The 27,365-nt window shown below is 34.6% G+C and overlaps 1 protein-coding gene across 1 annotated transcript in view; it reads left to right on the top strand.

The window, feature by feature from the left end:
- The window catches only part of EPHA6 (EPH receptor A6), an 815,563-nt gene that overhangs the window by 699,608 nt on the left and 88,590 nt on the right, over positions 1 to 27,365 (top strand). Inside the window, exon 14 of the mRNA XM_026491624.4 lies at positions 18,439 to 18,648. Within this exon, the coding sequence (XP_026347409.1) occupies positions 18,439 to 18,648 (210 nt within the window). The remainder of the gene's footprint in view (positions 1 to 18,438; positions 18,649 to 27,365) is intronic.

The raw sequence follows: 27,365 nt of genomic DNA, 5'->3' as shown, positions 1-27,365 counted from the left end.
TGTATATCAGAAGATATCACTAAGAGTTTTAAAATTGTTTTCCTGTTACTTCCTGGTCTGTTTTTTTTTTTCTAGTGGCTAAAACTGTTTTAATTTTCACCATTTAAAAAAAATCTAGATATACATCAAGAATATGAGTATTTAAATAATACATATCAGTGCATATCAGCCTTTCGAAAGCAATGTGAGTCATTTGAAGAGTTTCCTTGAACAAATGCAAAGCAAATATTAATTTAAAAAATTAAAGGGATCTTTTAAATATTTATGTAGTCAAATTATAAATCTAGTAAAGATGGCATTTTACCTTATGCCGGTTATATAGTAATAATGAGAGCTGTATTTTATTAGCACACTTTCCTTGTAAATTGTGTTGTGTGGAATTATATTTGTGCTAGGGTATGAGAGCAAAATTAATCTACATCGCATTCATTTAATATTCAACAGTGAAAAAAATGAAGTTACATTTACCTACCAATACCTTTTTTTAAACCATAAAAGTTATAGTTGAATTAATCCCCTTAATCACTTTTTCAAAAAAATATATAAAACTTCATGTAGACGAATGTTATTATTTATCACGTCTGTGCCAGCTTAATGCCAAATACTATTCTAAAAATAATGTGACAGTAAACATCCAAATATATGAAAGCAGGGTGTACTTGGAACCAAGCATATGGCAGGCTGAACTTTATATTTTAAAATAAGAAGTTAGAGCGTCACCTTCCAAAAGCCTGAATTTATCTCTTAACATTATAATATCATAAATGTATTGTGGTATGTGTAGTACCTGGTACCATGAAATTGTACTATAATTTTCCTTACTAATTCTTCTTTAACATGCAGGTTTTTATGCTGATTAATTGCTGTGTAATTCATAATTATAGTGATGAACAGAGATATCCCATGCACTTTCCTGAACTCCTCTGTGGTCAATCCTATATCCCCATTTGTACCATACAGGAGATTTTGGATTTACAGAACTAAATATTAGACTCGAATCTTGCAGTTCCTAACCATGCCTGCAAATCAGAATCACCATTCTAGAGAGATTTTATAAAATATAGATGCAGACTCAAGCAACTATATTTTGCAAAGCTTCCCTGGGTAATTTTAATGCGCTCTAATGATGCTTCATCAAGACTTTGGCACTCTGTGACACCCTTCCCCAGATGTCAAACAAAAAAAGTTTCAATTTTTTTGGCTTTACGTAAATGAAGCACACAGTAGCTAGTGTAGATTACATTCACATAAACCTAAGCAAAAAAAAAAAAAAAAGAAAGAAAGAAAGATCAAATTCAGTTGTAAGCTTTGTAAACTGAGGCTATATTATATTCAGACTCACTTTAAACTCTTAAAATGTAATTCTGAAATCCAACTACTGTGTTTCACAAATCCATATCTACTTTTCTTCCTAGATTTTTTAGGTATATTAGAAATGACATTTTTAGTTTCCTTATGATTGAAATTTCCAGTTCTGTTATTGGTGGCCTCTCCCTTCTATAACTAAAAATATAACTCTGCCTAGCTTAAGTGCAAATCCACAATGACTACAAAAGAAGAAGCCTTGAAGGATTTAGTAAATATTCTACAGGAAATTATAATAAGATTTTCAACAGGGGAGGCCACAAGAGCCAAGACTTCAGTATAAAGGAGATATTGACTCTTACATGTTCAGTGGTTATTTTAAAACAAAAATGACTTAGTCTTTTCAAATCTATAAATAACCTTAGCCATTTCTTTTTCAAATTCAGGAGCATTTTTAAAAGTCACAGCATGGTCAACTTTCTGATTTAGAAACATAAAAACTGAATGTTAACTTTAAACTTAAGTTATAGAAGTAACCCTCCAAGGTCTGTTTTCTGCAAAGTCACTTATAAATCAATTGTTGAAAACTCAAATGCATTTTCCCATAAATATTTCTCTTAAAGATATTGCTTATGTCCTTAGGCCGATCCATAAAAGCCTCTTTAACTCAGACCACAGCTAAAGGATGTAACTTCCAATATGGAAGGGGGCCAGGAGTTTCCTTCAAAAACAAAAAAGTGTTTTCCTCCCCTCTCTACATGACTTGCCTTGGGCAAAATTTTTTTAAAGGCCATTTTTTCTGTGGCATCCATCCCTTTCTTCATGTCTTCTTCCTAGGTCCTCAAATATTCAACTTCTACAGTTCCAAATCCCATGTGGCATACACTCCCCATCTCTTCTTAGCCACAGGTTAGGACTTCTTCCACCACATAGAATCACCTATAACCTGCAACGCCCAGCACACCCTAATCTAAGCTCCCATTCTCTTATCACCACAGGTCACAGGTCTTAGTGGGATATAAGGTGAAACTAACTCATACTATCATCTGTGATTCACAAATCTATTTCACTTCCTCCAAATGACTTTGCATCTTTTACATGGACTTAGGAACCCAAAAAGAATTTTTTTAAAAAATTTATTCTGGAAGTAACACAACACGAGATCTACTCTCTTAGCAAATTTTTAAGTGTACAAACAGTATTGTTGACAGTAGTTACAGTGTTGTACAGCAGATCCAGAGAGCTTACTCATCTTGCTCAACTGAAACTTTATGCCTGTTGATTAGTAGCTCCCCACATTCCCCTGCCCCTGGCAATGCTGAAGGAGGGGGACTGGAGGCTTACAAAGTCCGCTGTTTATATACCTTAATCTTTTGTAAACCACTTAGTGAGGTACATTTTTGCATTGCCATCTTATAACTCGAGTCAGCATTTTAGAAGTAATCATTTTACAAGGCTTCAGCTAACCCTTCTGTTTGTGTCATTCTGTTTTGAAAGGCTGGTGCATTCCTTATAACTCATGGTTAGTGAACCAAAAATGTCTTTTGACGTGCATATGAATCAAAGTTTCATTACTTCATTTTAGGGCATAAATTGTCATTATCTAATAGTGTTTATTATGCCATATTTGTGAGGAATCTTTGAAGTTGATTTATTTACTGAAGGTAACCAAGGCACTGCATAGTGAATTGGATTCTCTGTAAATGTTTGCTAAATGATTATGTGCAATTTTTATTAATTCTACTCTATAATAGCAGCTTATCATTGACCAGCTGTAATATTGTTTATCACTCATATGTATTTCAGGACACTGAATCACTATAATTATTTACTGTATACAAAGGAGTATAGCACACTTTCAACAACAAAATTTTAGGACAATTATTTATATTGTGGTCCATAGACCTTTGATAGTTTATAAGGCTATTCTGTTGATGGGCTCAACATCATTCTTCTCCAGTGAATACCTACAAAGAAATACAGTAGAAATTCATATAACACATTTAGCCCCCTTTTCCTTACTCTTTAGTGAAAATGTAAGAGTCTGATGGTCATAATCAGAGTCAAACCAGAGTCTTATCCTCAGAAGTAAGGATGGTTGCAAATGTAGTCAATACTTCTCATTTACTCATTATTTTCACAGAGAATCTCTTACAGTAAGTCTGACTTTCCAAGAAAAATCCTTCAAGAAAATAGCCTACTACTGACTAAAAACCTGAAGTACTTACACTCCATTAAGAGGAAAGTAAATTCAGTTCAGTTCAGTTCAATCTGGCGAATATCTCTTGAATATCTGTCATGTCCCAGGCCTGATTCTAGGCCCTGAGATTTCAAAGATGACCAAGACTGTTGCCCTAGATGAGAGTGTGTTCAAGGCAGTTTGAGAGAGAGAGACACATACACAGATGGTTTTAGCCAGTGTTGGTGTAGATGGGATGCTTTGAGAGCAATGAGGAAAGAAACTTGATCCAGCTTTATTCCTCTACTTTCCTGACCAGTCCCAACCTCCTTCCAGTCTAATGTGGGTACTGCTAGCTGTACCTTGAAAATAGATCTCAAATGTGATTCAAGCCACCAGTTTCTTTCTTCTGTGTTATTCTAATAGCTTCCAAATTAATCTCCCTGCTAACATTTTCATATGCAAGTCAGAGTGTATCACTTCCCAATTAAAATTCTTCTCTAACTTGCCATTACTTTTAGAATAGATTTCAGACTATTTGCCAGAGCTTACAATATTCTACCTGATTCTGCCTGTGCCTACCTCTCCAGTCTCCCTCTCACTCAACAAGTTCCAGCCTCACTGGCTTTCATTCACCAAGCTTGTCAAACTCGTTCTTGGCTTAAGCCATTTGTACCTGCTGGGAGCTACTCACAACCTCCATCAGATCACCTTCTTTCCTAGCACTCCATTTTATTTATTTTATAGTTCTTCATTATTTAAAAGTATCTTATTTATTTCTTACCTACTTATTTTCTCTGTGCCTCCAATTAAATGTTGGTGCAACTAGAACAGGCACCTTTCTCGTTTGCTTCCCACCCTGACTCCAGCAATTAGAGCAACAACTGACCCATAGTAGATGCTCAATGAGTATTTGAAAGAAAGAACTTGGAGATTCAGCCAGGACTTCCTAGAAGACATAATACTTCTCATGAAAAATTCAGGTGACCAAAGACCAGGAGGGCATTCCTGGAAGAGGGAACTATATGAGCACAGCATATCAGACATGAAATAACATGTAGTAGGAGTGAATTAAACACACACAACAAAATGAATCAGAGTAAGTTACATGAGCTAGAGATAGAAGCAGGGGCCATGTCTTTGTATTGAATACTACACTGTATTATTCACTGCAAGTCATCGAAAGGTTTTAAGGGAAGGGGTGATACACTGATATTTGTGTCTTCATAGAATTTGAATGAATATATATATATATATATATATATATATATATATATATATGTTTTTAAATAGACAATAATGTGATGACTTCAGCACAGCCTAGCACTCGAACCCTACGTTTGTCCTCAGCACAGGCTAAGTACTTGAGCTCAACCTAAGATGATTGGACTCTGAGAGGCTCAAAGTGTTCATGCAGCACCACGTATGAGGCAGGGCCTTGGAAAACATCATCAAGAGTTTGTATTACTTGCATGGTGAAGACAGTGTACCATGCCAACGACTGCTCAGATCGGGTGGCACTCTGCAGTTTTCGGAAGTAGCAGGTGTTATTATGTATGGCTTTCAGAAACCATCTTCCAGTGGGGCTCAGCCTCTCTGGCACGTGGAGGTGAAGCTCCATGTTTCTCCACAATCAGGCTGAGAGAGCAAGGAAAAAGAGGGATGAAGACAAACTGAATTCTAGCTACTAAGCTCTGAGATGCAGTGCATAAATATGCCACATTCACTGTCTTTCATTTGAATCTGCCTTCCTGGGGAAAAAACCATGTGTCTTAAAAAAAATTCACAGTTTCTTTTTGATTAATCACTAGTAGGAAGCCCAAAGATATTAAATCTCAGTGCTCTCCCATTTTTCTCCTCCCCTCATAAACAATTCAATTCAGTTTGAATTAATATTTATCGAGTGCTGACACGAGGCATGGCAGTATAGTGGATGCTGTGATGGAACTGCTACATAAAAGAGAGAAAACCTGTGTCCTATCTTAAGAAAAGAAAACAGCCTTTTTTTTTTATACAAGACAATAGGAATAATACAGCAACAAAAACCAGTGCACTACAAGATGGTATCAAAGGTTGTTCAACTCAGGCACCATTTATTGACCATCCACCATATTCAAGATAAACAGTATGTCTTAAACCACGCTCGAGGAGGCGATGTTGACAAGGACTAGCAAAGGGAATATAGATTTTGTGTGAAGGAGAGAGTCGCATCGTTTGTAGAGAAAGAGGTTTGTGCCGTACCTCATGTGGGAATAAATAGGACTGTTCCACTCAGCGACATAGATAAATAGATTCTCATTTGTTGGCTTATCTGGAGTGTTCTTGTTTGTTTGTTTTTGGTTTATTGGTCTCGAAGCTCTTTTATACGTTGCTGGATTACTCCAAATTATGCTGCCCAAACTAGGCCAGCCTGGTTCATCATGGCAAAGTTGGGGTCAGCTCTTTTCCAGACAACTCCAATTGCAAAGAATACAGGCTCTGGAATTAGAATGCCTGCATTCAAATCCTGACTGCACCAGTTAGTAGGTTATTAAATATTTTTGCCTTTCAGTTTGACCACCTAGAAGGTGGAGATAAAAATGACACTTATATCACAGAGTTGTTACAAACATTGAATAAGATGATAATAAAAAGCTTATAACTCTATCTGGTTTGTAGTGTTTAAGGAATGTTAGCATCCCTCCCCCCCAGCCCCTATAATAATGTGGCAATGATAGCAGTATGAGTTCCTAAAAGAATATAAAACTATATTTGGCACTTCTCTTTCATCAAGTGCACATTTTATAAAAAACTGAGAGAGAAAGAGAGAGAGAGATTATCATAGGTTGGGCACCCAGGGAAGCAGATTCTAAAGGAAGAAACACATGAAGAAACTTCACTGGGGAAAAGCATCAAGATCATCTCCCTAATTCCTATAAGTTCTAGAATTTTGGCAGCTGATAATCCTTAGCTGAGTCCCTCTCTGGGAAATGGCCTTGGCTAGAGAAAGCCATCATACCCCAAATCTGGCACCTTTACAGGAGCAGCTTGTAGCCAATGATTGATTGATGTGGCCGTAATAAGGACCCAGCCCCTTTTCCTCATTTTGAATCAACTCTGAAGGATTATCCCATATCCAGGACATTCCATGAGGTATATTAAGTTCTTTGTTGTGAATGCACTGCACTTTTAAGTTCTCCTGCTGCCCAGTCCTTCTTTTTTCTATCCCCCCCCCAGATGTTGGTCCTAAGAGTATGTAATCAGGGATTAACATTTAGCAAAATTAATAAATTTTACTGCTTTGTCAAATACATTCTCATTCTTATAAAAAACTGTCCCCTTTTTGTTTGTTTGTTTAGTTCATGTGGCAGAGAAGAGGAGGATAGAGGATACTAATACAGTTTGGTTTGGTGCTACTCCCTTGATCCTTAATTTGTGTTAGGGTCCTGCAATTGTCCCACCAGAGTCTTGTACTGTGGTACAAATATCAACGTAGTGCAAAAAAGGCAGATGTATGTCTTAGTGCTAGTGTAAAAATGGTTTTGACCTCATGGACCCCTGAAATGTCTTCGCTGTGGGAATTAGAAATACATATTCCACATTGTATAGTCCCATGACAGAGCATGGAGAAAGTTTATCTTCTTTTCAAACACCAAAATCTCATTTTTAATGAGGTCACTTACTGTTCTTGGAACTGTAATTGCTATGATGCTGAATAAAAGCAGTTAATTTAAGTCCCTCCAAACACTGGCAATAAGAAGAGCTAAAATAATTTTGAAATAATTTACATGGAATACAGGAGGAGGGAACACTCCCAAACTCATTTTACAAGACCAGTATTACTCTGATAACAAAGCCAGACAAAGACGCTGCAAGAAAACTACATGAGATATCACCTCACACCTGTCAGAATGGCTAAAATCAATAACACAAGAAACAACAGGTGTTGGTGAGGACATGGAGAAAGGGGAACTCTATTGCACTCTTGGTGGGAATGAAAACTGGTGCAGCCACTCTGGAAAACAGTGTGGAGTTTCCTCAAAAAGTTAAGAATAGAACTACCCTAGAATCCAGCAATCATGCTACTAAGTATTTACCAAAAAAAACCAAAAATACTAATTCAAAGGGATACATGTATCCTAAAGTTTACAGCCGCATTAACTACAATAGCCAAATTATGGAAGTAACCCAAGTGTCCACTGATTGATGAATGGATAAAGAACATGTGCTATGTATACACAATGGAATATTACTCAGCCATAAAAAAGAATGAAATTTTGCCTTCGGCAACAAAATGGATTATAAAAAATGCAAGGGAGTGTTGAAATCTGCTGTGGGTATTAGCATAATAACATTTCTTTCTGAAAAGCAATTGGGCAGCCAACGTCAAGAGTTTTAATAATGTTGTCTTTGATGTATAAATTCTTCTGGCATTTATCCTCATGCAAGGGTGGATATATGTGGATATTTACTGAAGTTTTATTAACAATACAAAATTGAAAATAAAACGATACAGGAATATGGTACATTTATATATTAGAAACTATATTATCTTTGTAAACAATATTTTATAGTCTTTAATAATATGTTATTTTCATAATACACTGTTAACAATATGAGATTAATTTTAATAACAGAAAAACTTAGACTACCAAATGATGGGTCTTAAATATGAATGAATTTTTATCTCTTCTTTATAGTTTTCTGTTGTATTCTAAAATTTTCACAATGAATTCATATTACTTCCATAATCAGAAAAATATCTTTTGTTATTTGTATTTGCTTTTATTTTGTTTTGTTTTGGTTTAGTTTGGTGTAAGAGTTCAGTTTGAAGCAAGAGCAGTTGATGTGTTCAGCAGTCAAGCCCCATATGAGGAGACTCAGTGCCTAAGCTCAGGTTAATAATTAGAATAAAATATACAGATAATGGATGCTCCTCCCCCCTATGAAGCTGGATCTGAGGTAATAATTTGACAAATACTTGGTGACCCTCAAAAGTCATCCTACCTGCATTCTAAGCCCAACTCTCTCATTTACTTACCTTGGATGAATTGTATACTTTACTGGGACTCAGTCTCCTCTCTGTTAAACTGGAAAAGAAGAGATATTGACTAGATCAATGGCTCCTTGGTTTTTTTAAGTCAGAGACCTATTTGAGAATGTGGTAAAAATTATGAATCAACTGCATATAAACATGTAGCAGTATCAAAAAGAATGAAATAACTACATTTAGTAAAAGAACCCACGATTTATATACTGGAAAATACAAAATGTTCTTTGAAAAGATGCTGTACAAGTTTCTGAACCAGTATCAGGCTTAAGAAATTGGCAGCTTCAGCTTCCTTATGTCTTGGAACATTTATTCTTAGATCATGCTGTGAGGAAGCATAGCGTCTCTGCAGAGACGTCCACTTGAGGAAGAGCCAAGGGCTCCCAGCTGCAGTCTCATTTGAGCTCTCAGTCAATGGCCAGCCCAAACTTGACAGACGTATGAATGAACCATCTTAGAAACTGGATCCAGGCCCAGCTGAGCTGCCCCAGTTGATGACTTCTGACAGTTCATGATGACATGAACTGTCAGAGCCAACCCCTAACCAAGTTGCACATTGTGACCCAACTAGGTGATTGTTATTATTTTAAGTTGCTAAGTTTGGGGGATAATTTGTTATGCATCAAGAAATAACTGGGACATTTCATAAATGTTGGATTGATTGTATTGAGCTAAATAAAAGACTTACCTTAACCCCAAACCTTTCAAGTAAAACACTTGTATTGGCTTTAAGACCCATTTGTGTTTTGACAAATTTTGGACTTCCCTGAACTTGGATATGGATGGTTATTTGAAAATGGTTCTTCTTTTGGCAAACAAAAATTTCATCTGCTGGCAAAAAATTAAATCCTTTGGGACAACTTATAGCCTATATTGGGTCTATGAAAAAAGGGATCAAGAAACAAGTTTAACAAGTATTTTCTACACATTTTCTTTCATTAACAATATTAATGTATAAACATTTCAAGAAAACATATTGTGGAAAGTTACTTTTGCTATATTTAATCAATTTTTGCTGAGGAAGTGAAAATGCTACTTCAAAAACACAAATGTCTCTCTCACAGCATTTTATCTTCTCACAAGGAAAAAGCACAATTCTTGCCAAATGGAAGCATTATTTCCTCAGCCTGCCTTTTCCCTTTGTACTTTTTAGAATTCTAATTTGACTCCCCCATACAATAGAAATACATAGTCTGGAAATTGAGAAGTCACCAGATTACTCAGACCTGTAAAATATCTGGGATAAAATTCCATCTTTTTCCTCCTTAAAAAAAAAAAAAGGCTCTAAATTTCATCAGCAACACTACACTCGAATAGTAAATCAGATGAGTGAATATTCAGTCTACTCGTGGTCATAAGCAAAAAACAAACTGGTCAGAATTACCAGGAATAGCTTTAAACCAGACTAACAAGAGCCGGTCAGAATACTGATTGAAAACCTGTTTTTACTAGAGTTTGGTCATTTCATTTTTATCCTCCTGATCTGGTAATAGCACTGAAAACCTACTATGCTGGTTACTTCTGCTGGTAACAGAAGTGGTGGAGTAGCTAATCAGACTCTTGCTTTATTTGTCTTAGCAAATTATTTTCAATAACAATGCTTTGTGTATTACGTGTTTAATACATTTTATGCTGTACTATTTAATACTTTTAAATGCTAATTAAAAGAGAAAACTACATGCCATTATTGCTGATGAATGTAAATGAAAAATCTTCAACAAAATATTAGCCAGCTGAATTCAACAGTGCATTAAAAGGATCATACAATGTGATCAGGCGGGATGCAAGGATGATTTAACAAAATGAAGGATAAAAATCATATGATCATCTCAATAGATTTAGAAAAAGCATTTGACAAAATTCCATATCCATTTATGATAAAAAAACCTTCAACAAAGTGCATATAGAGGGGAACATACCTCAACATTATAAAGGATATATATGAGAAACCCACTGCGGACATCATACATAATGCTAAAAAAGTTAAACCTTTTCCTCTAGTATCAAAAACAAGACAAAGATATCCATTCTTGCCACTCTTATTCAACATAGCATTGGAAGTCCTAGCTAGAGCAGTTAGTCAAGAAAAAGAAATAAAAGGCATCTAAATCAGAAAAGAAGAAGTAAAACTGTCTCTGTTTGCACATAACAATACTATGTATAGAAAACTCTAAAGATTCCACCAAAAACCTGTTAGAAATAAATAAATTCAGTGAAGTTGCAGGATACAAAATCAATATACAAAAATCAGTTGCATTTCTATACACTAACAACAAACTTTCAGAAAGAGAAATGAAGGAAACAATCCCATTTAACAATTTTATTGAAGAGGAATAAAACACTTAGGAATAAATTTACCCAAAGAGGTGAAAGATCTGTACACTGAAAACTAAAACATTGATAAAAGAAATTGAAGATGACACAAATAATGGAAAATTATCCTCTAGTCATGGATTGGAAGACGTAGTATCATTAAAATGTCCATGCTACCCAAAGCGATCTACAGATTCAGTGCAATCCCTATCAAAATTCCAATAGCATTTTTCACAAAATTAGAACAAATAATCCTAAAATTTGTATGGAACCATAAAAGACCCCAAATAGCCAATGCAATCTTGAGAAAAAGAACAGAGCTGGAAGCATAACATTTCCTAATTTCAAACTATATTACAAAGCTATAGTAATCAAAATGGTATAGTATTGGCATAAAAACAGACACATAGATCAATGGAATAGAATTGAGACCCAAAAATAAGCCAATGGGCATATGGTCAATTAACTTTTGACAAAAAGAGCCAAGAATATACAGTAAGAAATGATAGTCTCTTCAACAAATGAGAAAAACTGGACAGTGACATTCTAAAGAATGAAACTGAACCCCTATCTTATACCATACACAAAAGTCAAAATAAAGACTTTTCATTAGACCTGAAATCATAAAATTCCTAGAAGAAACATAGAGGGTAAACTCCTTGACTTTGATCTTAGCGATGATTTTTTGGATAGACAGCAAAAGCAAAGACAACAAAAGTAAAAATAAACAAATGAGACTACATCAAACTTAAAAGCTTCTGCACAGCAAGGGAAATCATCAACAAAATAAAAGGGTAATCTGTGGAATGGGAGAAAGCATTTGTCAATCATATATTCAATAAGGGGTTAATATCCAAAGTATACAAGGAACTCACAACTCAATAGTAAACAAACAAACAAAAAATTTAAATGGGCAAAGGACCTGAATTGACATTTTTCCAAAGAAGACCTACAAATGGCCCAACAGGTAGATGAAAAGATGGTTAACATCACTAATCATCAAGGAAATGCAAATCAAAACCACAATGAGATATTACCTTACACCTGTGAGGATGACTATTATCAAGAGGACAAGAATAAAAACACTGGCAAGGATGTGAAGAAAGGGGAATCCTTGTACACCGTTGGCAAGAATATAAATTGGTGCAGCAAATATGAAAAAACAGTATGGAGGATCCTCAAGAAATTAGAAATAGAACTATCATATGATCTAGCAATCCCACTTTTGGTATATATCCAAAGGAAATTAAACCATTATTTCAAAGAGATATCTATGCTCCCATGTTCATTGCAGCATTATTCATAACAGCCAAGAAATGGAAATAACCTAAGTGTCTGTCAATGGATGAGTGAATTAAGAAAACCTGGAAAATATATAATGGAGTATTAATCAGCTTTTAAATAAAAGGAAATCCTGCCATTTACCACAGCATGGATAAATCTGGAGGACATTATGCTAAGTGAAATAAGTCAGACAGAGAAAGACAGACATTGAATGGTATCACTTATATGTGGAAACCAAGAAAAGAAAAAAAGGTGAACTCATAGAAACAGAGAGTACAAAAGTGGTTGCCAAGGGTGGGGGGAAGTAGAAGAAATAGAGGGGTTTGTAAAAGGATGAAAACATTCTGTTGTAGATGGATAAGTGGTGACTATCAATGATAACACTGCATTGTAGAATTGATATTTGCTAAAAGAGTAGAACTTAAATGTCCTTACCTAAAGAAAGGGGGGGGGATAAATGTAACCAAAATATATATATTGCATGATAGCCAAAAAGTGGAAGTAACTCTAATGTTTATCAACTGATATATGTATAAATAAAATGAATAGAATATTATATATCAGTAAAAATAATATAAAATACTGAATGAACCTTGAAACATTATATTAAGTGAAAGAAGACAGTCACAAAAGACTATGTACTTTATGGTTACATTCAAATGAAATACCCAAAATAGGCAAAACTATAGATAGTTAATTAGTAGTTGCCTAGGGCTGGTAGGGAAGTTGGGGGAAATGGGGAGTGACTGCCAGTGAGTATAAAGTTTCTTTTGGGAATCTTGAAAAAGTTTTAAAGGTGATTAATGGTGATGCTTACACCAATTCTGTGAATACACTAAGAATGATAAATTGGTATAGTTTAAAAGTATAAATTGTATGGTATGTGAATCATACCTTAATAAACCTGTTAAAAAATAACTTGGAACAAAATATTAGCAAATCAAAGCCAACATTGTATAAAAGATTTACACCCTACAACCAAGTGGGTTTTACCCTGGTATCCAGGAACAGTTCAACTTTCAAAAGTGAATTAATGTCATCTATCACATCAAATGACTAAAAAAGAAAAATCACATGATCACATAGATGAAGAAAAAGATATTTGACAGAATTGAACACCAATTTATTATAAAAACTTTCAGTAAACTAGAAATAGAAAGGAAGTTCTTAAACTTGATATAAAGACTATCTACAAAAAAAACCTATAGCTATCATACTTAATGGTGAAAAACTTAAAGGTGTCTCACAAAGATCAGGAACAAGGCAAAGATGTCACTCTCCTTACTTTTTCACTATCATACTGTAAGTACTAGCAAGTGTAATAAGACAAGAAAAGACAGGGAAAGTATACAGATTAGGAAGGAAAAAATAAAACTCTTTATTTATAGAGTCCTTATTCACAGATAACATGGTATCCATGTAGAAAATCTGAAAGAATTGACAAAAAAAAATTAGACTGATAAGCAATTATATACCAAGGTTGCAGAATACAAGGTTAATATACAATATACAAAAGTCAGTAGCTTTCCCACATATCAGCAATGAACAAGCAGAATTTGAAATTAAAAACACAATACCATTTATATTAGCACCCTCAAAAATGAAATACCGAGGGATAAATCAAACAAAATATGTACAAGATCTATATGAGTAAAATCTAAACTCTAATAAACAAAATCAAAGAAGAACTAAATAAGAGGAGATATAGTCCATGTTCATAATTAAGGAAACTCAATATCATTAAAATGTCAGTTCTTTCCAATTTGATATATATTTTCACTAAGTTATTTTGTAGATATCAACAAACTGATTCTAAAGTTTATATGTAGAGGCGAAAGACCTATAATGGCTAACACAGTACTGAAAAAGAACAGGGTTGGAGGACTGATACTACCCAACTTCCAGACATAAACAGGAATCAAGACGTGCTATGGGTGAAAGAATAGACAAACAGGTCAATGGAACAGAATGGAAAGTCTGTAATAAACATAGTCAACTAGTCTTTGACAAAACAGCAAAGGCAATACCATGGAGCAAAAATTGTGTTTTCAGCAAATGGTGCTGGGACAACTAGATATCCACATACAAAAATTAAAAACAAATAAAAAACAAAAAACTAGACACAGAACATTACACCCCTCACAAAAATTAAGTGAAAATGGATCACAGGCCTAAATGTAAAACACAAAATTATAACACTCCTAGAAGATAACATAGGAGAAAAACCTAGATGATACTGGATATTGCAAAGATTTTTTAGATACAACTACAAAGATACGATCCAAGAAAAAAAACCTGATAAGTTGGACTTCATTAAAATTTAAAACTTCTGCTCTGCAAAAGACAATGTCGAGAAAATGAGAAGACAACCACAGACTGGGAGAAAACATTTGCAAAAGACACATCTGATAAAGGCTTACATACAAAGAATTCTTACAATTCAACAATAAGAAAACAAGCCAATTTAAAAATGGGCCAAAGACCTTAACGGGCACTCCACGAAAGATATACAGATGGCAAATAAGCACATGAAAGGGTGCTTCACACTATGTGTCATCAGGAAAATGCAAATTGAAGTAATGAGATACCCCCTATTAGAATGGCCAAAATTGCTAACACTGAGGATGCTAAATGGTGGTAAGGATGTGAAGCAACAGGAACTCTCCTTCATTGCCAGTGGGAATGCAAAATGGTGCAGCCACTTTGGAAGATAGTTTATGGGTTTCTTTTTTTTTTTTTTTTTTTTTTTTTTTTTTTTTATTATTATATTATGTTAGTCACCATACAGTACATCCCCGGTTTCCGATGTAAGGCTCGATAATTCATTAGTTGCTTATAACACCCAGTGCACCATGCAATACGTGCCCTCCTTACTACCCATCACCGGCCTATCCCAGTCCCCCACCCCCCTCCCCTCTGAAGCCCTCAGTTTGTTTCTCAGAGTCCATAGTCTCTCATGCTTCATTCCCTCTTCTGATTACCCCCCCCCTTTCTTTATCCCTTTCTTCCCCTACCGATCTTCCTAGTTCTTATGTTCCATAGATGAGAGAAATTATATGATAATTGTCCTTCTCTGCTTGACTTATTTCACTTAGCATTATCTCCTCCAGTGCCGTCCATGTTGCAGCAAATGTTGAGAACTCATTCTTTCTGATAGCTGAGTGATATTCCATTGTATATGTGGACCACAACTTCTTAATCCAGTCATCTGTTGAAGGGCATCTCGGTTCCTTCCACAATTTGGCTATTGTGGACAATGATGCTATGAACATTGGGGTGCATATGGTCCTTCTCTTCACTACGTCTGTGTCTTTGGGGTAAATACCAGTAGTGCAATGGCTGGGTCATAGGGTAGCTCAATTTTTAACTTTTTAAGGGACCTCCACACTGTTTTCCAGACTAAACATACTCTTACTATGTGATCAAGCTACTGCCCTCCCTGGTACTTACCAAAAGGAATTGAAAACTTACATCCACACAAAAGCCTACAGCTATAAACATGCTAACATTTATAATTATTTATTTATAATTGCCAAAACTTGTAAGCAACCAAGATGTCCTTCAGTAGGTGAATGGATAAATAAAACTGTTGTGCATACAGACAAAGGAATTTTATTCAGCAGTAAAAAGAATGGAGCCATCAAGTCATGAAAAGACATGGAGGAATCTTAAATGCATATAATGAAGTGAAAGAAAGCAATCTGAAAACACTACCTATTGTGTGATTCCACTGTATGACATTCTGGAAAACGCAAAACTATGAAGAAAGTAAAATGATCAGTGGTAGCCAAGGTTTGGGGAGGTGGGGATGAATAGGTGAAACAGAGGATTTTTAAGACAGTGAAAATACTCTGTATGGTACTATAATGGGTTTATGTCATTATAAATTTGTCCAAACCCATAGAATGTAGAATACCAAGAATGAACCCTAATGTAAACCATGGCCTTTGGGTGATTGTGATGTACCATCAGGTTCATCAGTTGTATCAAATGTACCCCTCACTCCTGGTGAGGGAGTGATAATGGGGGAAGCTATGCATGTGTGGGGGCAGAGAGTATATGGGAAATCTCTATACTTTCCTCTCAATTTTGCTATGAACTTAAAAGTGCTCTAAAAAAGTAGTCTTGGAAAAAAAAAAAAGAACTTGGTGCTTCATGTCACTCTCAGAATAGATAGGAAATTAAATTTCAACCTGGAATTAAATAATGATTTCCTTTTATGATGTAGGAGTTTATGTTGCTCAATTGATTTTTCAGGAAAGTGGGAGGAGAATTATCTGACTCACATTAAAATTACAAGAACTGCATGTAATTGTAATACAACAAGGTTTTATTTAATAACTATTATTAAAATAAGTCAGGGGCTGCGCTATGTGTTTTGTATGTGATATTCCCTGCACCTCTGAGTTAGATTATTCTATTCTCATTGTACAGATAAGAAAACTGAGGCATTCCTTAGTTTTCAGATGGTCCATTAACATTTCCTACCATGCGCAAATTCTGCATTGATGAGAACTGTGATACCAGGCAACTTCATTTCTTTTTTTTTTTTTAATATTTTATTTATTTATTCAACAGAGATAGAGACAGCCAGCCAGAGAGGGAACACAAGCAGGGGGAGTGGGAGAGGAAGAAGCAGGCTCATAGTGGAGGAGCCTGATGTGGGGCTCGATCCCGTAACGCCGGGATCACGCCCTGAGCTGAAGGCAGACGCTTAACCGCTGTGCCACCCAGGCACCCCCCAGGCAACTTCATTTCTAATAGGTAAAAGAGCCACCTCCTTAAATTTAGTGTAATCCTTTCTAGGCCAAAAGAATTTATGCTTAGAATTCTACTCAAAGGCTTTGAGAGTCCTAATAGAGGAGAGGTAGGTAGGGTACATGATAGAAGAGGCAGATTTCATCTCATAGTGTACTGTCTAGGAAGATGGATTGGAAACATAAAGAGCTAATAACACCAAAGATTTTCTTCACTAGGTTATCTTTTGTACATTAATTATACAGAAGAGCCTGCTTAAATAGATACTCATACTATAGAATGTTTCTTTTAAGAGACAGTCCTTTTCCTTACTCTGCACTTGAGTTGGGAGATATTATCAGAGCTCTATCAGGGAGATAAGTTGATACAAAGACAAAGTTTATTTCATTTGTAGTATAAGCTTATTCATTTAATTGACCAGTGAATCATTGTGTAGGATAGTGTGTCACTGTGATACAGTCAGATCACCCCTGTAATTAACCCATGCTATAGTTTTAAATCAGATATCCATGAAAACTGCTGTAACTTTGCAAATTTTAAGATAGCTTTTATTTATGCATCTACCTCACTGTATAAGTTAATATAACCCAATTGTCTTTTGCTAGATATTCACTTTAATAGCATTCATAAATAAATATTACCTAGTGTATAAAACCAGCTGGAGAATCTTTCATGTTTCTCTATAACGCCATTGAAGACAACTATCCCCAAATAACTATGTAGAGAAAAATGCATTATTTTTCAAACTTAAAATATTTTTATTTTTCTCTAATTTTTAGGTGCTGTTTGGTCTTACTGCTACGCACATCTTGCATGGATGACAACTGAATTTTTTCCTTTAAAAAAAATGTTCTTTTTAAATCAAGATGGGAAGAATAAGCAATCAAGGGATTGACTGCTGCATACCAGTGCTGTGCCTTGTTATTCATATGATTTCATTTAATCTTCCCAACTGGGAGCTAAAATAGTCCTGTTTTCAGACAGTTGCCAACAACTTCCTTTCTATTCGCTCTCTGTATAATGAAAGAATGGGAAAATCTAGTGTTTGCATGTATTTTTTTTCTCTCTTTATAGCTTCCCTAAACTTGTTTCTTGTTTATGCAAACAGGTCCTCTTTTTCCTGAGTAATTGTTTTTCACATTTGAAGGTATTACACAGCTGTTATCCAGTCCTAGGTTTTGCTATCCTTCCACCCACCTGTACAGCGGGAGCATAGGTCACAATTACGGAAAGTGAATTCTGTTCTCTTGGTAGTCATTGCTGCTACCTAATTTGACTTAGGTCCCTCTCATTACTTAAAAGTTTCTGAAATCAGTCTTTCTGGAAATTAATTTGGTTGGTTCTCTTCTATCCTTTGTTTGTTCTCCTTCACCACTTCCAGCTAGATTTTCCTTTCCTTTAAATGTCAAACAAATTCTTATATTTCATGGTCAACAAATTTGATGCTTGTATTCATTGGATCCAGTAAAATAAATTCAACAGTTTTCCTTAATGCTACCCACACATGTGCATGCATGCACGCATGCTGCATTAAAATAAATCAATGTAAACAATTGTGATTCTCTTTCAGAAACACGATGGCCATTTTACAGTCATCCAGTTGGTCGGTATGCTCCGAGGCATTGCATCAGGAATGAAGTATCTTTCTGATATGGGTTACGTTCATCGTGATCTAGCAGCTAGGAATATATTGGTCAACAGCAACTTGGTATGCAAAGTTTCTGATTTTGGTCTCTCCCGGGTGCTGGAAGATGATCCAGAAGCTGCTTATACAACAACTGTAAGTTTACATGTTCTTTTCCAATATAGGTTGCTTACTTATATTGTTTTTAATATTATAAGAATAATTCTGTTTTTGCTTTCCTAATTTTCTGCTTGCACTTGTATTTTCCAAATTTAACATCATCATTCAATTGAGAAGTATATGCTTTATCTGAGTGCTTGGTCAAAAAAGCAAAACAACAACAACAACAAAAACCTTCTTGTATATATGGTTGTTTTCTTTCTTCCATTGTACTGGGACTTTAATATCATGCCTGAGGTCCAAGTCTTGATTGCCACAACAAATCTGCCTTTGCTCGAGGTATTCTTGATGCGTAATAATTATCTCTTTTAAATGGAGTTCTGTATAGGCCAGTGGTGAACCAGTTAAGTTAGTGCTAGTGAAAAACCAATGATTATGAAATGACTTTTTTTTTTTCCTCATAGCAAATGTTACAGAATGACCTGATCATACTTACAAATGAGCAAGATAGGTTTCTATGGAGATATATAAGTAGACTCTCAACTTTTTTCTGAATGATACTTGGGGGGAATTTGAGCAGGAATAAAAAGCTAAAACTTTAGGACCAAACTATCATCGTATATTATATGATCTAAACTTAATTCATGAATAGTTTAAGCATTTCTGAATGCCCCAAAACCAGTTCATTCCACTGACCTTTTTGGTTATTGTTTCAAGGATTTCAATCTCCGAGTCTTTCTTCAGCTATCCGAAAGCTAATAATTTGTAAAACTATACAACATTCTGTTATTTTTTCAAACAAAACCTTCACCATTGACTCATTTGACAGTCACCTTCAATGAAAAGTAAGTCAGTAAAATTATTCAGGATCTTTTTATCCTCTCCTCTTTCTCCAACCTTACACATTATTGTAGAAGAGGCAAATCCATTGTTTAGTTCCCTTTTATTTCATTTTCTATTAGATTGTTTTGAAATTCACTGTATTCAATTACTCTGGAAGAGATACAGGTTTAATATTATGAGTAAAACATATTATGCCCTTACTAAATTTGCACTGTAAAAATGCTCTATATTACTTTATTGATGATATTTTCACTAATTTTCCAACAAATAAATTTAGTGCTAAGGAAAATAAATTAATCTCTGAGAGCCTGACATATAAAGTAGCAGTATCTATTGATCTTTTAGTTTGACCAAAAACCTTCATAAAAATAAAAGTCTAACATGTCTGAAAATAAATTGTTCATTTCAGGAAAAGCAGTATTTCCAACTCCATTTTCTAATTGGAAAATGTCATAATTTTTTTCATTTTTTTCAAGGCCTTCTTTTCTTTTTATAAATGTATAACTTGAATCACCTTCTCAAGTTACAGAACGATGTAGATAAGATTTTTCTATTACGCATATTATTTCCAACATTGGAGAATAGTGTTTAAAATTATTATATAAATTTTATACAATATAATATTAATAAAAATTCCAACAATATGACCTAAAAGAACAAAATAATATGGAATAAAGCATAAAATAGGAAATAACTACTACACTTTTTGTATCCCTATATGATATAATGGAAATTACTATTAAATAATATTTTAACTGCTTTTTAAAATGGGAAGCTCATAACTAAATTTACATACTAATAAAACTGTCAGGGTAACCCAGATGTTGAAGAATATATAGGTTTTATTGTGTCAGATTTGAAATCCAGATTCCAGGCATGTTCTTCTGTCTTATATGATTATAGAGACTGAGAGGCCTAGAACAGTGTTATTTTATATAAATCTGACTACAGAATTAAACATCAAGCTAGGTAACCAGAATATTAATGTTCCAGAAGTGCCTCTTAAAAGCTATAGATTATGTCTTAATTAAGAAATAAGCTTCTGAAGTTAAGAGGCATCAGTTGAATGGTAAATAACGTAATTAAGCACTTTTTAAAAATTATTTTTATTTATTTTTATTCCACTATAATTAATGTACAGTGTTATATTAGTTTCAGGCATACAATACAGTGATTCAACAATTCTATGCATTACTCAGTGCTCATCACAATAAGTGTACTCTTAATCCCCTTCACCTATTTCACCCAACCCCCCACCCACCTCCCCTCTGGTAACCACCAGTTTGTGCTATATATTTAAGAGTCTGTTTTTTTCTTTTTCTTTGTTTTGTTTCTTAAATTCCACATATAAGTGAAATCATATGGCACTTGTCTTTCTCAGACTGACCTATTCCACTGAACATTTTACCTTCTAGATCCATCATGTTTTTGCAAATGGCAAGATTTCATTGTTTTTTATGGCTGAGTAATATTCCATTGTATGTATATACCACACCTTCTTTATCCATTCATCTACCAGGGGACACTTGAGTTTTTTCTTGGTTATTTTAATTAAGGTGGCAATAAACACAAGGGTGCATATGTCTTTTTGAATTAGTGTTTTCATATTCTCTGGGTGAATAACCAGTACTGGAATTACTGGATCATGTGGTATTTCTATTTTCAGTGGCTACACCACTTTGCATTCCCACCAACAGTGCACAGGGGTTCCTTTTTCTCTACGTCTTTGCCAACACCTGTTGTTTCTTTTGTTTCTGATTTTAGCCATTCTGACAAGTGTGAGATGGTATCTTACTGTGGCTTTCATTTGCATTTACCCAATGATGAATGACGTTGAGCATCTTTTCATGTGTCTGTTGGCCATTTGTATGTCTTCTTTGGGAAAATGTCTGTTCATGTCTTCTGCCCACTATTTGTTTTTTTGGTGTTGAGTCATATTAAGTTATTTATATGTTTTGGAAATTAACCCCTTATCAGATATGTCATTTGCAAATATCTTCTCCCATTAAGTAGGTTGTCTTTTTGTTTTGTTGATTATTTCCTTTACTGTGCAAAAGCTTTTTATTCTGATATAGTTCCAATAGTTTAATTTTGCTTTTGTTTCCCTTGCCTTTCTAAACATATCTAGAAAAATGTTGCTATGGCCAATGCCAAAGAATTATTACCTGTGCTCTCTCCTAAGATTTTTATGGTTTCAGGACTCATATTTAAGTCTTTCATCCATTTTGAGTTTATTTTGTGTAGGGTATAAGAAAGTGGTCCAGTTTCACTCTTTTGTATGTACCTGTTCAGTTTTCCCAACACCATTTGGAAGAGACTGTAATTAAGAACTTAAAAAAAAAAAAATCTCAGGAATACCTAACCTTTCAAAGGCTCCTAAAGTACAAGATATCATATTTGACTTTATAATGAATTTGACCATTTAATATTTGAAACAGCAGCACTCATGCCTTCAAAGAGCTTACGCTTTCACAGGGTGGATTCATGCTTTCTAGCTATTCAGCACATTAAATGTTAACATACAGGCCTGAAAAAGAAATATGGAATTAGGAAAAAGCAGAGGTCTGGAGAAGACTTTACAAAAAGCTAAAATTTGAACCAAATATTAAAAACTTTCATTAGACAGACTGTTAGGGAATTCAGATAAAGGAAACAGAAAAAGGAAAAAAGATACAGAAATTTGGGGAAGTAAAGGGACATGTTGATGGAAATGTGGACAGTTTGGAACAGAGGAGAGGAGCAGTAGACAACCCAGTTTTCTAAGGGGTAATTGCGAAGTTAGTTGGGTCGCACTTCAAGAAATTGAAGGTTTTCTATAGCAATTAAGAGACAGACATTGATTTATTTAAATAGGGGAATGACAAAACACATGCATGTATTAGAAGATATTATTGATGAAGGAGGGAAGGATTGAAGGACAGGAGGAATGGTTACAGGAAACCAGTTAAGGCATTATTGCTATAGACCAGAAAGGCCATATGGCTTTAATTAGGGCAGTGGCAATTGGAATAAAGAGGAGGGCAGAGAATTGAAAAATATACTATGGATATACAATTTACAAGACTCAATAACTAATTAGATATGAGTTATAAGAAGGAAGAAGGATTTAAAGATGACACCAGTATGTTTAGAAGAAACAACTAGTTGGTTGAGATGCTATTAATCAATTCAGAGGATCCCTGTTAGAGATGGCCTGGCTAATGGCATTAGATTACAAAGCAAAATTATAACAAAGGGTCACAGGCACTCTGATTCAAAGTCATCAAGATAATGGCAGATTGAGAATTGGCATTCTGTTGCAATTGTGTGTAAAATGTTTAGGACTTTATATAAATGTACTTAGACTCCAAATTCTTTTTCTCTTTCCTTTTAAAAGAAGGAGATGCTTAGAAAACTTCATTGCCTAGTGAAGGCATACTTCAATTCAAACAAACCCTATACAACAAAATACAGGAGAATAGTCATTTATATGAAATTATTCTTTGTTTTATCAAACCATTTACATGAAAATAACTGTAAAGTGCAAGCTCCCTTGATACATTTTTAAAGTATAATTTTCTTTTTTAAAGTGTTATCTATAACTTTCTTAGAATATATCTTTTATCTTAAATGATTTTGACTTTTTCTCTTACTGCGTAACTATAATTTTTACTTCCTCGTTCTTTATGAATGTTTTTATGATCTGCATCAGGAAGAGTTTGGAGGAGAGGGAGCCTTGTGAAGGGTTTTAAAAACAGGAAAACATCATGGATAAAGATCTTTTTGTAGTCTTCAAGAAAATAATTCTTAGAATAAAAGCATGCTACATGGAAACTATCCCTTCCTAATCAAAATAGGAGCAGAGTAAATAGATATTTTCCAGTAAGATGACTTTGCCAATTTAGAGAGCCACATATCAGAGCAAAGAGCAGTAAGAACTGGTTAAAAAAAAAAAAAAAAAAAGGCTGGAAAGCTAGAGTGACCAGTGTCACCCATAGCACTGACCTGATCAGCCCAGGGCAGATGAGCAGAATGGCCACTGGAGCCAAAATGACCGGACCAGAAAGAGATGTGACAAGAGAGATTTTTTTTGCCAACAATTAGTAAGTTCATTAGTGCCTTATTTCGAAGACACATACATGTAATAAATAAGAACATATTATTTACATTATAAAATACACTAAAATAAAGAAGAATGAGATTTATGACAAATGTAAGTAGAAATTCTAGTATGTCTTCCTACAACTTAAGAGTGTTTTGCATGTTCTGTTTCAGATCTAAGACCTATTCAGTCAGCATGTATTCAACAGAGTTTATTATGGAGTGAACATATTTAAGGTCCATATTAGTCGAGAGCCAATAACCAAAAATAAAGGGATTCTTGAGAATGGATAAATGACTACCCAGAGAGAGGACCAAGAGTAACCAAATACAGTAAAACATAATAAAACCAATAGGTGTGTGGACAGCACGAGTGGGCAACGCAGCATGAAAGGCAACAATAGTAGTAGCAGATTTTCCTGGTAAGCCCTGAGCTAAAATACATCAAGCCTTTGCAAAGGGACCTTAAGAACTGGTAATGGCATGAAAACCAAGAAATGTGCATGGAGGCTAAAGACAGAAGGACAAAAATGTACGAAAGTAGGATCTAGACGAGGACTAAGTTCTTGTTTTACATCCCAATTCTATGAATAGCTTAACAGGCATTTAGTGAGGGAAGATTGCTGAATGATTATTGAACCACACCTGACAATACGTACACAACTATTGATATGTGGCTAACTTAATCATACACTGTTTACTGAGTTTGAGTTGTTCTCATTTGATTGCAAGGTCTTCTGCCTGTTAATAATTTAGGTGCTGAGAAATCTCTTCCTTTTCTGAATCTTGATTCACATTCACATGGACAGTTGTTTTGTATCCAGTTCCAGGGGAGGGACTCTCTCTCATAAGCAACCAGTCTTAAACTTACCTTGAAAATGTTAAGACTGTGCTCCCAATTATGGAAATGAGGTCCTATTTACCTAAAAAGAACATTAAAAGATATGTTACGGCTCACACTGATCTGTTCTAGGGATAGGTTTTATTTCAAATATAATGGCAGTCACAGTATGAATTTTTTTAAATTATAATGAGTAACTCCTTATATTTTAAAGATCAACATAAAATGGAAGAATTATTTTATCACAGTATCTGCTAAAAACTCTGAGATTCTTTGACTCTAACTTCCAATTGTGTTCATTTTATGTTATCCAAGGCAAATTTTGCTTTTGTCTTTGACAGCAGCAATTCCATATAAGTACTTTCTTGGTGGAAATATGGAGACTCACAATTGACAAAACATAATCTACCTAGTCACAATTCTGTTAACATCTTAAATCTATTTACTTTGCATCCATAAGACTTCTTCCAAGCTGCAACTCTTAAATTCCCCTATTCTATGTAAGATATGAGAAAAGTCAAATCTCCTCTTGATCTAAAAAGTCATGGTCTATACCCAATGTGGAGCTAATTATAGCAAATAATGGAGCAGCATGAGGGGGACTTATTACTGTGTATTCCAAAGTTGGGGAAAATCTAAATAACCTTCCTCCTTTACCTAATTCAAGTGCTTACAAATTGGACTTTCTGAAGTGAATTTTTAAATCTTGAAACATGTTTTAAGAATAAATATTTTTGGTAAAGGTGAGATAAAAAAATCATTTTTGATCATATGCTATTCTGCCTTTAAGTGCTTTAATACAAGTAATTAAGATTTGCCTGGAGATCATGCTTAACCTGCTAATAAAACATGCTCAGAGTTTCCACTCATTTTTCTATATTTTAAATAAAAGATTTACTGTAAAAAGTTTTGCAGTAGAAAAATTTTAAATGCTCTTACTTAAAATCATATATGTGATGCACCGACTAAAAGAACTTGTATGGAGAATGTTTCTAATTTCTTAGATTTTGAAAAATAAAGCTTCATCTTTAGAAATCCTACTACTCTGTCAAGTCGTGGATAGTAGAGGTGACATTATGCTAAGATATTGCATTTGGTAAAATGCATCGTATACTAAGTCTACCCAAGATGAACCAGGGCCAACCAGAAGAATAATTTTTATTTCAATTGTTCCTTCAGATTGAGCCAAGCTAGAAATAGAGGGGCTATGACTGCTTCAGACACAAAGGCAGACCCTTAGGTAGGTGATTGTGAAGCCTACTAGCCCCCCAAAAAGCAACATATAGTAGCATAAACAGAATATAAGGACAGTCTCCTGCACAGAATTCACTGCAAAATTAAAGGAAATGGCAGTTTCTTCTAGGCAAATATAAATTCAGTAGCCTGAGTATAAAGGAAAAAAGTAACAAAAACAGCAACATTATCAGAACGCTGTAACATGAAGATTTAAATAACTCTTTTTTCAATAAAAAGATGATGAACAAATAAACCTGGGAAGAATGAAAAACAATAAAATCCTGGTGAGAAGAACCAAATTCATCACTAAGAAAAGAATTATGCCATTTGGAAAAAACAACTAAATGACTCTTCACAAAAAAATAGTTCCCGCTTGGCAGACACTACGATAGCAGTCGGTCAAAATCAATCTAATACAGAGACCGTTAACAATTAACTGAAGAGGAAGAAATCAATGTGCCAATATTGCGTTTCCTAATTTCAAAGGAAAAGACATGCCCTTGAACCAGCAAGTGCTTGATGGACTAATTCATGAGAAGAAAATCTGACAGTTTTTATTTACCTTTGTCAATATAAGCTTTTTGTAAATTCTAATGTTCTAATGTGTAGAAACTATACTCTCAGAAATGCGTGTCTCTCCACTTTGAGTCGAAATGGCCAGAAACCAAATCCCCAACGGTGGGGATGAAGGGCAGCAAAGCTTTATACTAAACCAAAGAGAATATGTGTTAAATGCAAAGCGAGGGTCTTCTTCAATAACTGTTCAAGAGGTGAATGCCACACGCACCAGCTTGGATCACAGGCTCAGAGACCCAAAATCTGAATGAGTTGTCTGCAGTGGTTGTATCAGAAGGACACAAAACTTCTTTGAAATGTACTGCTTGGGTGAATTGACAACGGCACATCTTGAGCATAATATGGAAATGGCAATCAACAATACCAGAGGAAATTAATATTTAAAGAATCATTTCCTGAAAAAGCCTCATCTCTGAAGCTTAGGAAACAACAGTTTGTGATCATTACAGAGCCCTTTGTAGTAAAACAAATGAAAAAGATTTGAAGATTATTGGACGCAGAGGAGAAAAGTACTGAACAAACAGATAGCTCTATCAGAAATCTGGAAGACAGAGAGGACCATCTAGCTAAGTCATGCATCCCATTAAGAAGCCAAGCCATGCTTTGGGAAAACCTCCATTTGCCATTTGTGCAAAGCATCTACAAAAACATGTGCTCTGTCTTTCCAATATGCATTTTAAAGAAAAGACCCTAAGGCCTTAGACCTGGAAAGGCATTTTTTTTTTTTTTTAATCTAGAAAGGCATTATTGAAAATAAGAGACCACTGAGAAACTTTCTGTTTAACATTCAAGGTTTGGTGTGTGACTTCCAAGTAATTTTTGTTTTGTTAAAGTGATGAATTCCTTTAAGTGTGCATAAAACTCTGGAGAACATGAGAGTTATCATTTACATTTTTCAAAGGCTTTCCAGCACCTAAAATAATATTTTATTTAATGGCTTCTTTCATTAATTGCTGATAATTAAAACAATAAGAAAAGGGTAGAAAGTGACTGAAACTCTAAGAACATTTTTTCAGTAAAATTACATGTATTTCTTCTCCAATATCACTGTTAATCACAACCCTTCACATAAGTGAACCTAAAATAATCTTTAACACATCAGAAAGAGATGAGAAAATTGCAATAGAAAGCAACAAATGTAACAAACAGCGAAGCACTTACAACAAAGAGTCACAGA

Source organism: Ursus arctos, unplaced genomic scaffold (assembly GCF_023065955.2).
Source record: "Ursus arctos isolate Adak ecotype North America unplaced genomic scaffold, UrsArc2.0 scaffold_4, whole genome shotgun sequence".
In the NCBI taxonomy this organism is placed as follows: domain Eukaryota; kingdom Metazoa; phylum Chordata; class Mammalia; order Carnivora; family Ursidae; genus Ursus; species Ursus arctos.
Note: the sequence above shows the minus strand (reverse complement) of the source record. Positions and strands in the feature narration are given on the sequence as shown.